Source organism: Limulus polyphemus, unplaced genomic scaffold, assembly GCF_000517525.1.
Source record: "Limulus polyphemus unplaced genomic scaffold, Limulus_polyphemus-2.1.2 Scaffold222, whole genome shotgun sequence".
Classification (NCBI taxonomy): Eukaryota; Metazoa; Arthropoda; class Merostomata; order Xiphosura; family Limulidae; genus Limulus; species Limulus polyphemus.
Window position 1 is genome coordinate 773,007 of NW_013665832.1, and position 13,549 is coordinate 786,555.

The following is a 13,549-nucleotide window of genomic DNA, read 5'->3' on the forward strand; positions in this document are numbered from 1 at the left end:
GACAACAGGTAGTGTCTCGTTCCTCCGTAGTAAGTAAGGTAAATTAATCTGATACTAGTATATATATATATATATATATATATATATATATATATAAAATGGGGGCCAAGTGCAATTTGTTCTAAGAGATGCAATCCATAGTAGAATAAAAATTTAATTATTTATGTACATATACAACTTCAACCAGAAAGATGAGGTTACATAACTCATTCTCAGCATTAGCAGGTTGAGGATAAAAAAAGAAAAAAGGAAACAAATATATTGTAACATAAACATAGGGGTTAAGGCATGAGAACCATGTTACATATACTCAGCAACTCAAACTGTAAGTAAACAGAGTGTCATACATTAAGAAATCAGAATTACAAAGAGGAAATTAGCTTTCGGCCAAAACCAGACAAACTCTCAGAGTACAACAAACCAAACCTGGCATTACAGGAATGTGGCATTGCCCCAACTCAACCATAAGAACAGGATAATATCTGTAACTAGTATTATGAGCAGAAATCATAAACCACACAACTGTAAATGGTGGGAAGAAATATCCTGCATCCAGAATTATGAAGAGGACATGGAACATTCGCTCAACTGTAGGAACAGTTGTCAGTATTAGGAGGCAGACAAAGTCCCCCAAATTCAACCAGCTTTACCCTCTTCTCACTGGGTACATGAGTATGTATGGTAAATTAAATTTCTAAACACACTCGGGAAGAAACCTCCATGGTCCACCACTTCAGCGACTGGGAACTGATAAAGACTGTTGCCAGATTCTTGTATATGGGCTGGGATTCTTTTACAGTAGGTGTTTGTGACTTGTTGAGGATAAATTGGAACAATGGACAGCACACAATCCACTTGTTTTAAAATAATATATTCAAAACAAGTCAAGTGTATGTACAAAAATTCTTTACACTGGTATATTACAGTTGTATCTAAAACTCTAAAGAATTCCCTCCCCTTTTTTTTTTTGTTATCACAATTTAGTTAGTGGTAAGTTTTCGTATGTTACCCCGTGGGTTACCACAGTTGTATACAGAGCTTTAAATAATTCTCTTTTACATCAAAAGTCCAAACAGGCTAGTTCAGTTACTTTAAAACTCAACTGACAAGATTAATTATTTTTCTCTACTTTATTTCTTACTGCACAATCTACGATAAATTCACTTATGTTATCCCATGGGTTGCCACAGTTATATCCAGAATTTGAAATAATTGTCTCCTTTTCATCAACGTCCACACAGGCAGGTTCAATTGTTTTAGAACACCCTTTGATAAGACAAATTATTCTCCATTACCTCTGTTAAACACCAATTGCACTCTAATACTCACTGTAGAGATTGGGTGTTCTGCAAGACCATTGGTGGTATACCCAGTGGTATATATATATTGAGTTAAGTGAAGTTAAGTAAGTAAAAGTTAAGCTAGTGAAGGTGAAGTTAGACTGCATGATTGTTAGATTAGCTGTAACGGGTGATATCTGAAGAGAGTTTCACTAAATAGTACAGGTTTGAGGCAAAGCTACCTGACCAGGCAACACCTACCACAGAGTGGAATCCCATTACAAGCAGTGAAAACGAGAGTTGCTAGAAACAAAAACATAAATGAAAGGAAGTGATAAGAATTACTCCAGTCAAAGGTAAACAGACATGTGTAAAATCACCATGGGAGAGAAACAATATCCACTCAAGGAAGATACAGCCATATCATGCAGATAATAACTGGCAAAGGTATTAGGAGTAGTCCTAACATTACAGCCTGAACAATCTCCTCCAAAGGATGGTAAAGGCAAGCAGCCAAAAACATTGTGATATGACAAATTTGATGAGATGTGTTATGGAGACAGTGACATTCCATGGATTAGTCCAAATATATCAATCAAACAAATTGATGAACCCAACCAATTAGCATGACAGGGTATAGATCATGGGAAACAGAAAGGTTCCAGGGAATAAAAAATTGGGAACATGAACTCCAAAAGGAGACAATATATGCCACCTAACAAAATATGGAGCAAACCAGATAAAAGGCAAATTAGTATCGGAATGGGAGTAAAAATAGGAGATGGAAGGTGAAGAAATGGTTGTGAAAGCCAAATCACCTTCATGGTCAGCATAGGTCCTGGGGAGGAAGGACCAGTTGGAATATAGGATGACAAAAGAGGAATGGTACAGGATACGGGATCTTTCCCAATTCTTCACTTGGTTGTTTAACAAAGACATGTCTAGCTATTGGGCAGCTTTGTTGAATACCTTCTGTTTCTCCAATCTTCATAAGGTTTTGGCTTCCTTTGTCATTTTACTCCTTTTGAGTTATGTTTCTTCCATGTTCCTTTTATTTGCCTGATTGGGACCCCAGTGTGTTTCTTTATGCCTTTACCTGTCCTTCCATTGAACCTTCATCTATGTGTTTCAAATACCATCTCTCCTTCAAGTCCTATTTCCTTCTCCTCCTTCCTTGTAGCCATTGTCAATCAGATATTTATGTCGTTAACATTTAAGGAACAGAAGGGTGTGAAGGATGGAAGCCATGTCAAACAGACCAAAGGCAGAATATGGAACATCACCCTTATGGTAAATGGACATGGAAGAAGATCTGATGGATCAAGAAAGGAAAGATGCAACACATGGAGTCAGTCCCTGAGCTGAGGCAATGGATGTGACAAAAGCCATGCACGAAGATGAAGTGTGGTTAAGTCTGGATGAACAAAGTCTGACTGAATTTGACAGAGTAGAGACCACGACAGTGGTAAGAGTAGGGAAGACCATACAAGTAAAGGACATAGCAAAGAGAACCATGATTGTTCCAGCCAATACAAAGCCACAAGTAGGACTAGACACAGAGTGGTTTATATTAGGGATAGAACTCTGGAGAGGAGTCAAATAGGAGGGTAAGCATAGATGTGATGACCCCCTCTAATCTTTACTGAATGTGTCCTCTCCAAGAGCTAGCACGTGTGGAACGGGAGACCAAAAGGAAGGAAGTCTGGTGTTCGAATGGGTGGTGAAAGCATCGATATGAGGTGTTCCCAGCTGAGAACACACCCACCAAAAGACTTGTGGATTGAGGGATCACTCTATGGGGAGAATCTTGTTGGATCAAAATAAATGATCCACAATAAGAATCAGGGTGTCAGGAACATAGCAAGCTAAGATCATTGTGTGGTGAATGTGGGCCCAGAAAAGGAAATACAGGGTCTAAAAGCAGAGACCTGGATTTGGTACCTCCTTGGTTGGTGATATAAGTGACCACTGTGGAGTTATCGGAGTGTAACATAACCACTCTCTCTCGCAGGAGAGGAAGGAAGTGGAACAAAGCTTGATGAACTGCCGTAAGTTCAAGAATGTTGGTATGGAGAGAAGAATCTTTGAACGACCAGAGACCAGAAATCTCCCAAGTGTCATGGTAAGCACATCAAGATAGTTGTGTGTGAGATGAGGTAAAACCATATCACAAGTAAATAATTTATTTTTATAAACAAGTTACTGTTACAAGAAGGAAGAATATGGTGAATTAAAGAAGTCATTCACTACAAGCTTTATTTTCATAGATCAAACAAAAAGTAGTTAAACAAACATGGTACAAATTACAATGCATGAAACAGCTCCACAAACATCAAATGGTGCCATTATATTTCAGTACAAATGTAATTGACTGATTTCCAGTATAATTTTTTGTTTTGTAAACTATATGAAATTTTGCAAATAAGTAATATCCATCTAAGCTTCATTCAAATCATGCTGGACAAAAACAAAGAGAAAAAGTGTATAAGACTGAGGGAAAAGACTACAAAAATGGTATCAAAAGATGTCAGGGACACTCAAGTTCTTCAATTAATTTCCAAGTATTAAGCAAAAAACTGTAATTCAAGCCACTGAATAACAAGAGATAAGGTGAGGGTGCTAAAAAACTAGATCCTAAATTGACTTTACATTTATTAGTTTGTTTTACATAAGCTTTACCAACATTAAAGTTGTAGTTGGCTTTCTTTGAGATCAGGTAAAAAAGCCCAAAAGATGAACTAGTGAAAGTTCACAATGAATATCAAATTTAATACATATTTTAGTAGGTATTTGCAATTAATCCTAAAAGTGTATCAACCTAAATATAACTTAGATGGTTGTAATATAAATACTATAAAGTAGATTGCAAATACATGTACTTACATTTCCCAATGAATAGCTTTCAATTTTGACTGGCAAACAATTTCAAAGTACAATTTTACTCAAATATTTCACTGATAATTACTTTTGCAGCTTTTTTAAAATAAGCTTAAACAGAATATTTATAATGCGTTTGCATCCTTAACAACTTTTGCAAAAACTTAGAACTACAAAAGATATATAATCCTTAATATTTTATTCACTTTAATGACAATCACACACAGAAACCACTTACTCCATATTGTATCCTCCAACATTTTAACTTTTCCACTACGGCGTATAATTTCAATCTGCTTTCCTTCAACATCTGCATCAATGGCCACACCTAAATACCAAGAAAATATGTAATACAAAAGCAAACCATGTTACAGTGTCTAAAAGATCCACATTACATTTATCCAAAAATTATCCTACTGTGTTTCATATATTAATTAAATGTCAAAGGAGAACTTTTAACAAATTAAATGTGAGAATTTCAAGTGTTTAACTTAAAATTTGTAACCATTTTTACAATGAACTGGAAAAATATCTCAAATATAACATGACATAAAAGAAATTTATAGTTTAAAGTTCATTCAAAAGGCAATTATTCAACATGTTTAGTATATCCACTTATACCGTACCAGAAGAGCAAACAAAATCATTTTACTTTCTATTTCACATTAGTAATAAGTGTGTAAAATAATTAGTCAAATGATATCTTATTTTAACACTATTTTAATTATTTTTAATCTATAGTTAACACAATAAAGTGCATCCATGAATTTTATATGTAGATATACTGAATGTGAAATGTTATTTATAAAGAATAAAACCACTTGCAGATAATCAGTAATAAATTATGTATTTATACTCAGAAAACTGTTATTTTTGGTGTTTGTTTTGATTGATAGACAGGGAAAAAATATGAAGGTTCTTTAAAAGCATACAAAAGAAAATAAGTATGTTTGCTAAGCTTTGCGGCATGAAAAATATTAACTTTTCAAACTCAAGATACAAAACAAAATTAACTTGGATTCTAACTATATCAAATAAACTTAAAATGTGTTAAAATTTTTTGTCTGCCTAAAATATAGAAAGTTATAATTTTCCTATACTGAAAATATATTTCCAATAGGTACTTACCTCCTTTCACATAAATAGCTATTTTCATTCAGTGCTGCCCTCTATATGAAAAAAAATGTTTGTACATGCTACAAGCCTTGATGCTCCCACCCATATGGAATTGACTGATTCCAATGAGTCTCACATGCAAATCATCATGCAACAACCCTCCACCAATAAGATAGTGACATACTCTCTCCACATGTGACTACCTCTATTCAATTCTACCAAACTATCATTTCAAGTTTAAGCAGAAAATGAAAGCACCAGTTTTCAATGGGGAAGAAGGGTGGGAAGTATGAGAAGAGGTAAGTATCTATTGGAAATACATTTAAAGTAACAGAATATTATAACTTCCAATACGGGATATTACCTCCTCTCACGTAAATAGCTAGAATCCCACATTGAACAGGTGGAGGGACTGTTGCGAGGGAAAGAAAGAAGCATCCAAAGGCACTCCCAAAGAGATCTTTGGGGCCAAAAATCATACATGGGAGACTGCACCACCTCTGTACCAGGTATACTCTATGCCTAGTGTGGAAAAAAGGTGTCGTAGATATGGGCAGACACAGGAGTATATAAGGAGAGAATTATGGTTGGATAGCAATCCAAACCACACTATACATGAATCTCAATCCCATAATTCATAAATGTGGGTGTAAGTAAAAGGATGTACCTACAGGTGTAGAGTGTCTAGGGTGTGATAGATCGTACACAGCAAGTCAACTACATACAAAAACCCAGGCCGCCGGGAACTGACACCCACATGGGGGTTAGGATAAGGATTATACTGGTGGCAAATCAACTGCAATCCAAAACCCAGCCATCTGATGGGTGTAGGAAAGGGGATCAAACCATCTTAACCTCAGGTTCATGAGACTAGAGAGAATATTGTACATGCGAGATGCAGTTCAACTACATTGATCATGTGGTACGTGGGAACTTGAGGTTTGTGGCATGCAAAAAAATCTTTGCATATAGAGGTCAGCACTGAACAAGAATAACTATTTATGTGAGAAGAGGTAATGTACCATATTGGAAAAAATATTTTGTGCTGTTCCACATGTTCAAGAAGGTAAAATAAATATTTTTGGTTATTTATGTTTAATGGAATACAACATAAATAAATCTATAGGATATTTAACATGTTCATCAAAATCAAGGAAAAAAATCCTTATGTCTCTTACAGTAGTATTCTTACAAATCATATAATGTAATACTAGTTCATCTTAAGTGATAATGAATATTGAAATACAATATACAATAATTAGAAAGTTGCATCATACTTTCAACTTCACTCTCTCCATACTTTTAAAATTATCTAAAACACTTAAAAATTCACTTGTATAAAGATCATGCACTTAATTACAAGAATATCTGAAACAATTTACCAGCTGAGTCATAGCCACGATACTCAAGTCTTTGTAAACCTTTGATCAAGCATTCCAATATTTCTTGTCTAGTGCGAGGCTCGAGGTAATTAAGATATGCAAAAATACCTTCAGAAGAAAAAAAAAAAGGAAGTTTCTCTGAACCAACTATTTCATCATGTAAATAACAATGCATATTATAGATTTACATATAATTTGTTTCCAGGTAAATATATCATATCTTTATTATTTTCATATGCAAATATAATGGCAAGATCATTTTAATTTCATATAGTTAAAACACTCAGGTGAGACAAACCAAATTAGTGATGATGCTTAAAGACAGTGGTATTTTTTTTTCTGAAACTTCCTCTCATCATCATAGACTTTTCAATCAAATTTTCCTGTGATACCCCTTCTGGCTTGTACACATTATAGAACTGCAAAATATTTATCTTGTATTTTTTCTAAGGAACTTTTCTGCAGTCAAACAAATCTTGCAAGAGGTTCCACTTGCCCAGTTTCCTATGAAAATGCTGACTTCTTTTCACATTTCCTGTTACCAACAGTACCATGGTAACAATAAAAATATTGCCCTGCCTAGACATTTGTCTCTTTTGAAATAAACAGCATGTTTAACTATGGTTGTTATTCTTATGTATTCACTAACAATATAAGCATCTGTAGTTAGTGAAATTATTTCATATGTCATGTTTCTAAATACATAGCCTTTTTTCAATGTTAAAACACACACATATACAAAACAAGAAAATGTTTCATCATTATTTATGAATGTCACAATTAAACACTTCAAGTTCTGTACAATAACCTTTCCTAAAAAGCTTGAAGTAATTAATTTGTAGGTTTTGGAAAGAGGCCCTTTTTCAAAACAGGGTCATTTTAACATGTAAAGTTTAAAAATTGGAGAAAATAAGTAAATCATCTGTACACTTAAGAATTTACAAACAGATTTAAATAACAGTTGCTTTAACTGTAAAACAGTACATACAAAAAATGGTTCCCAGCTTTTCAGAGTTTACTAATTTCTTTTTTTAATACACTAATCTATTAGTGTAGAAAGTGTGTTTTATGGCCTATTCCTCAGCTTGTATCCAGAATTTTGAGTTTTAGACTAATATGTTCATTAGTTAATATGATTAGACACTTCTGAAAGAATACAGATCACAGTTGGTGAGAATTATGAATATAATTTATTCACAATCACTATGATTAATTTTTTGTTAATAATGGAAGAGGAGAAAAGTCAGCCCCTTAAAAAAAACTGTGTTCTAGATTTGTGGGAAAAACAACTGCTTTAGATGTTGGGAATGGAGCCAGTTTCTGGCCCCAATACATATGGTCACATGTATCTAGAAATTATTATTGAATAACAAATACCTTATAATATTATTGTATTTGTAGATATTTAAATCATATCCTTCATTTTGAATAACTTTCTTGTTACTTTTTTATTTCATATCATTCTGATATTAATATTTTTTTGGATATGTACATTATCTAGGTCTTTTTGCTATACATAGTTCATCAGATTTGGAGAAAATAATTTTAATGCTTATTTTAGCTAGTATTCAAATTATTTCAAAGTAATGGTAGGCATAGTTCAACAGTTATTTGTAAAGACTAGTTAGGTTAATTAATCAGAAGAAAATGATATTTATTTGTTTCTGTAGCTTAACACAATAGAAGGAGCAAGGTGATTCAAAGCCACTTAGCCCATTCAAGTCACCCCTCTGTTGAAAATTAAACCTACTAAACTAAATGTATCCTTTTTCATCCATATACTTATATCAAACGATATAACATCAACCTAACAAATTACTCCTTATGTTTACACCAAAACAGCAATGCTATCCTGCCCAGCAATATCTTTTCTGAAACTTTCAGAGCTAATTATTACAGTATTCCAGAATTGCTATCGTTCTACATGTGCAACATAAACAGGCCTCCCTTCCATGTACATGTAAACAATTTATCCATGCTCCAAATCACCTTGCACTCTAAACCAGGTTGCTTCCATTTCTCCTCCAGAGAAAACAACTTTTAACCTTCTCTTTCGAAATTGCATTTTATAAATTTTCAGTTACATTCTTCTATGCCTAACTGAATTAAGACTCCTTAAAAATACCAGTAACTAACCAGCTGAATTTTATTCTTACTTATGAAAATTCAATTAACATTATAAATGTATAGGCTTAAAAAAAAGAAGCTAATCTAAAACCAGTTTCACTTTCACTTATATTTACTGTTAATTTAAAAATTACTGCTCAGAAATGATGCAAAAATCTGCTAATATGGAACTGTGTCCTAATAGTCAATTCTATAAAACTAATTGTTCCTATGTGAAATACTTCCATTTCTAAAGTATATATGCAGTATTTTTAGAACTGGTTGGGAGATTTATATAGATATATTCATTAATTGTTTGGTATTTCTGAAGATAGAATTGTGTTTGTATATATGATGTATGCAATGAGCTTATTTATGTCACTTGAAGAACTTGTAACAAAACAGCATCAAAACATCATGTCATAAAAATAGCCTTTAAGTTTCCAGTTTCTAGGTCATTGCAGTACAAAGACCTGAAAAGAGGAAGACCTCATTCATATTTAGACATTGGACAAGTAGTTCAAACCTGTTCTTGCCTTTCTAATACATATATAGTGTGTAGCAATGCGACCTTGAGCTACTGACCCCAAAAGTATTGCTAATTCCCTTCATATTTCCTTGTAACCCACATTGTACAAGAAAATTACTTTCATAAGATATTTTCTTCCAAGAATTGTTTTTATCCTCAGAAATTACACACACCCACAAAAGCTTACATTTTATAATAAATGTACACTGAAACTGATTAGTTTAACACAAGAATGTATGCAAGTAAGAGAAAGTTGAAGATCATTCCACCCATTAAGATCATGCACCAAAACATCACAACCAAAATGTACATAGTCTCACATTAATACCCAAAATTGGCATTCAGCTAAATGTACTTATCCAGCACACACACACACTGCCATCAGATAAACCATTTCACAAGTTATAGTTCTTAAGAGAGATGTAATTTTGCTGAATTAAGAAATCAGCTGAAACTTTCAAACATGGCTTTGAATTCTAGAAAAATAGAAATTTGGTAAAAGACTCTTCAATACCAATGTAAAAAAATCTTTAACAGTGTTTATTTACTTCCAGAAAATGAGTCTTCTACCTGAAGCTGAAATGTGATCTAGTACACATATATTTATAACATACAGCTGTGTCTGTCATGTGCTACACATATGCATAAATCATGTTAGTTTCTACTTTTTCATTCAATTATCTTGCACTTAAAGTTCAGATGGTACCCAAAAATAGCACATGCACTTGTCATATTTTAGATGTGAGGATACATGTACAGGAAAATTTCCTTGTATATAAAAGATAACATTATTGTTGTTTATACATATTTCTCTTCACATTTTAAAAAATTATAACTCCCCTAATCATTACTACTTTCCATACTACTAATTATTTCTAGTCAGTTTGCTATCAAGTATAGTTAGGAAATGTTATACTTCAAAATTTCTTTAATATAAAAAAATAACAGAACCTCCAATATTTGTGCACTTTGTTTCATTTGAAAATGTAAGTTGAGAAATCTACATTTCCAGTGGAGAAGCCAAAATGATAAAAAAAACAGTGTCTTCATCAGCAACAGTGGTAGATTTGTAGAGCTTATATGAAACTATTATTTCAAGTTCCTATTAATACTTCATAATTATATTAATATTGCATATATACATTTGTTTTTAATCAAACCTCAATAATACCTAACAAAAAAATACAAGATCAACAGCTATAAATCTTACATTTCAACATTGGTAGTACTGATAAACTTATAACCTTGTGAAAAAATTTTTAACATCATTTTGTACAGAATTTTCTGGTCCTTGTGTCTGAAGATTTAAAACACATTTTTTTTGCCATTTCATTAATTCACTTGAATAAAGATACACAATGATCCAATAAAAAAATTGGAAGTATTACATTTCTGCTATAGCTCAATATCTTAAAACCAATCACAAAGCCTTCAGAATTTCTCTACACACACAAGTTAAATATGTATAACCTGGCTACACTAGAATTTTGAGTATTTAGAAATGTTTACACGGTTTATCAAAAAAAAAAACGACAAAAAAGAAAAAATCAGGTGACCCAATTGATATTAACTTCTGATAAAAGTAAGCTATCTATTTGGATCAAAACTAAAACTCAATGAGTATAACCTAATTGAATAAACTTTTCTTTTGTTCTTACTTATAATGATTAGGTTGCATTGTTTAATCAATTGGATACCCTCACCATTAATAATATTCTTAGTCATAAAGCAATTATTATCTTAATAAGAAATAAATGTGGGGATTTTCATTCATCTACATCTTTATACCTGCATGACCATGTATAAATAACAGCAAGTAAATATTGTTTTAATTCTATGCCATGTTATTTTAAAACTAGTTCATTATATTGGTTAGTCCTTTCAATTATTGCTATTATTAATTATCACAAGCTTTATGTAATTGTGACTTGAGTTATGGTTCCCACAAAAATAGCAACTGTGAAGGTACAAACAAGGCCACCTTCATGGGCATTAGTCAGACAATTAACAGTTTAAACGTATGAATGAGCAATTTCATTTGTTGCATCAAAGAATTAATTGACATTATGTTTCTTATCAGGAGCTTTTCAGTTTTATTTTTACATTTCACATAGTTTTTCTTTAAATTTCTGTTACATGCAAGTCCTCAAAAACCTTAAATATTAATATATCAATTCAAAATTTTAAAAAATACCAATCAAAATTTCAAAAAAGTATACATTTAAATGTACTTTAGCTAGCTGATATATTTTTGCAGTTAATGGTTTAAAGTCATTTCTAAAGCATATTCCATCTAGTTGTTAGTTGTAATTCATTATTTTTTCATCAAAGAAAGTAACCATGTAACTATGTTTAAATAATGTGGACACCCTAAGGATCACTAAGAAACCAAGAAATTCAATTGCCAAATTAGGTGATAATTATCAACAGTACAATTTCAATGTCTGCCTAATTAACTTACAGTAATAAAGACTTTTCATTACCCATAGTTTTTGGTTGTTTTTTTTTTTTATAAAGTGCATATTAAAGTAAGCACTCTCTATTACTAGTTATGAAAGCCTCATACTTCGTGTCTCTTGCCTTCATCTTACAAAATGTAAATACAGAAGAAAATGTGTACAAATTTTGTATTAATTTTAACAAAGAACTGTCATAGCATGAAGGACAATGTGTTATTACTAATAGTAACAATACTAGTACTAGACATTTTATATCACAAGAAGTTATAAAAAGTAGACAGGAAAACATTTCAATTTTGTTTTTATTACTGCTTAAGAAATGCATATAATTAAAATCAAGGGAAGTGTTTGTATATATACACATACACACCTCCTGTGCATAAAATAACAAAACTTTCATAGATAGGCTGAGTTACTCTGGATGATTTGTTTCAAACAGTTGAATTATAATTAGACTTTACTATGTTATGTATTGATATTACCACATACTATTTTCACTTATCACTGCAACTTGTGCAAGTTGAAAAGTGCAACAGTAATGTCAATACAATAGGTTTTGTTTGTTTGTTGTTGTTTTTTTACTTAAGTAAATAGTTTAATTTATTAGTAATAGTACTAAATTAGTAGTACTTGTATTACTATTAGTATTATGTTATTGTTACTTTTATTTTAGTCAACCTTAAAATGTTTAGTTAAAAACTTATGATTTAATTTCTTATTTATGACGCAATCACACAATAACAGTGAAGTCTCGAAATTCAAATCAACAATATGAACAAACGTAAACATTGCCAAATGTTATTTGTTTCTTTTTTCAAGTTCAACTCTTATTAATAATTATACTACCAACTAACCAAGCCTAAACTTACCACACATGTTTGACGATTCACTGACCCTATCGATTAGCTACGAATACTCTTCTAGCACACTACTAAAACTACTCTACTACGCTCCAACGCCGTACAATCTCATGAAGTACCATAAATAACCCAATATTGTGTACGATATCCACATATCGGGATCTTTCATATAACACGTAGCTATAATTCTATTTTTATAGAGGTCGCTCTTAGATATATATATAGTGAAAACAGTAAGGGCAATACGAACAACGGAATATTTCAGGTCGCTAAGCTTGTATGATCAGGTTTTCTGAAACTATCGAACAGATTACAGTTAGAATTAAAAACCCATGTTGGATATGTTTGCTGCACTCGTAAATAGGGGAGACCGAGGCTAGTTGTTACGATTTTTAGAAAAATTCCAATATCTAGCGAAATAACCCGAATCATACATTGAAACTGAATGAAAGTGAAAGATACATATGTACTTTATCAAAATTAGGTATTCTATAATGAACAAAATTGGTTACATAAAAGATTTTGTAAATATTTTGAAGTAAAGTCAAGTGTAACAATTTGCCCCTGATGCGGGGTAAGTTGATATAATAGGTGGGGCATGTTGTTATACAATAAAAAATAATCTGGAATATTTACCAAAATTAGCCTACTCTATCATTCTAAATGTTATAATAGGCCTACTGTAGTTTTCTCATAACATTTAGCATGTTAGAGTATAAGCCTAATTTCAGTAATTATTCCAGATTTTCTAAATTTTAATGCGATATAATAATTGTAGGCTTATTAAATTTATTAATGATTACACCATAAAAAAACTTTTAAAACGGCAATTTAAACATAATTATATTGTAATGAATTTATTATTGATTACACGATAAACTAAATCTTGAAACGTTATTTAAACATATAAGAATCATTGTGCCATGATGTCACAATCACA

The 13,549-nt window shown here is 31.9% G+C and overlaps 1 protein-coding gene across 2 annotated transcripts in view; it reads right to left on the minus strand.

The window, feature by feature from the left end:
• Positions 1–12,784, minus strand: part of LOC106478540 (glutamine--fructose-6-phosphate aminotransferase [isomerizing] 2-like) — a 64,010-nt gene extending 51,226 nt beyond the window's left edge. The window contains exons 1-3 of one of the 2 annotated variants that reach the window (XM_013939091.2): positions 12,619–12,784; positions 6,656–6,763; positions 4,396–4,485 (exon numbers count right to left, since the gene is read on the minus strand). In XM_013939091.2, coding sequence (XP_013794545.1) covers positions 4,396–4,485; positions 6,656–6,763; positions 12,619–12,625 — 205 coding nt within the window. In that variant the 5' untranslated portion in view covers positions 12,626–12,784. The remainder of the gene's footprint in view (positions 1–4,395; positions 4,486–6,655; positions 6,764–12,618) is intronic. The other variant, XM_013939089.2, reaches the window with a different exon arrangement.
• Positions 12,785–13,549: the final 765 nt, after the last annotated feature.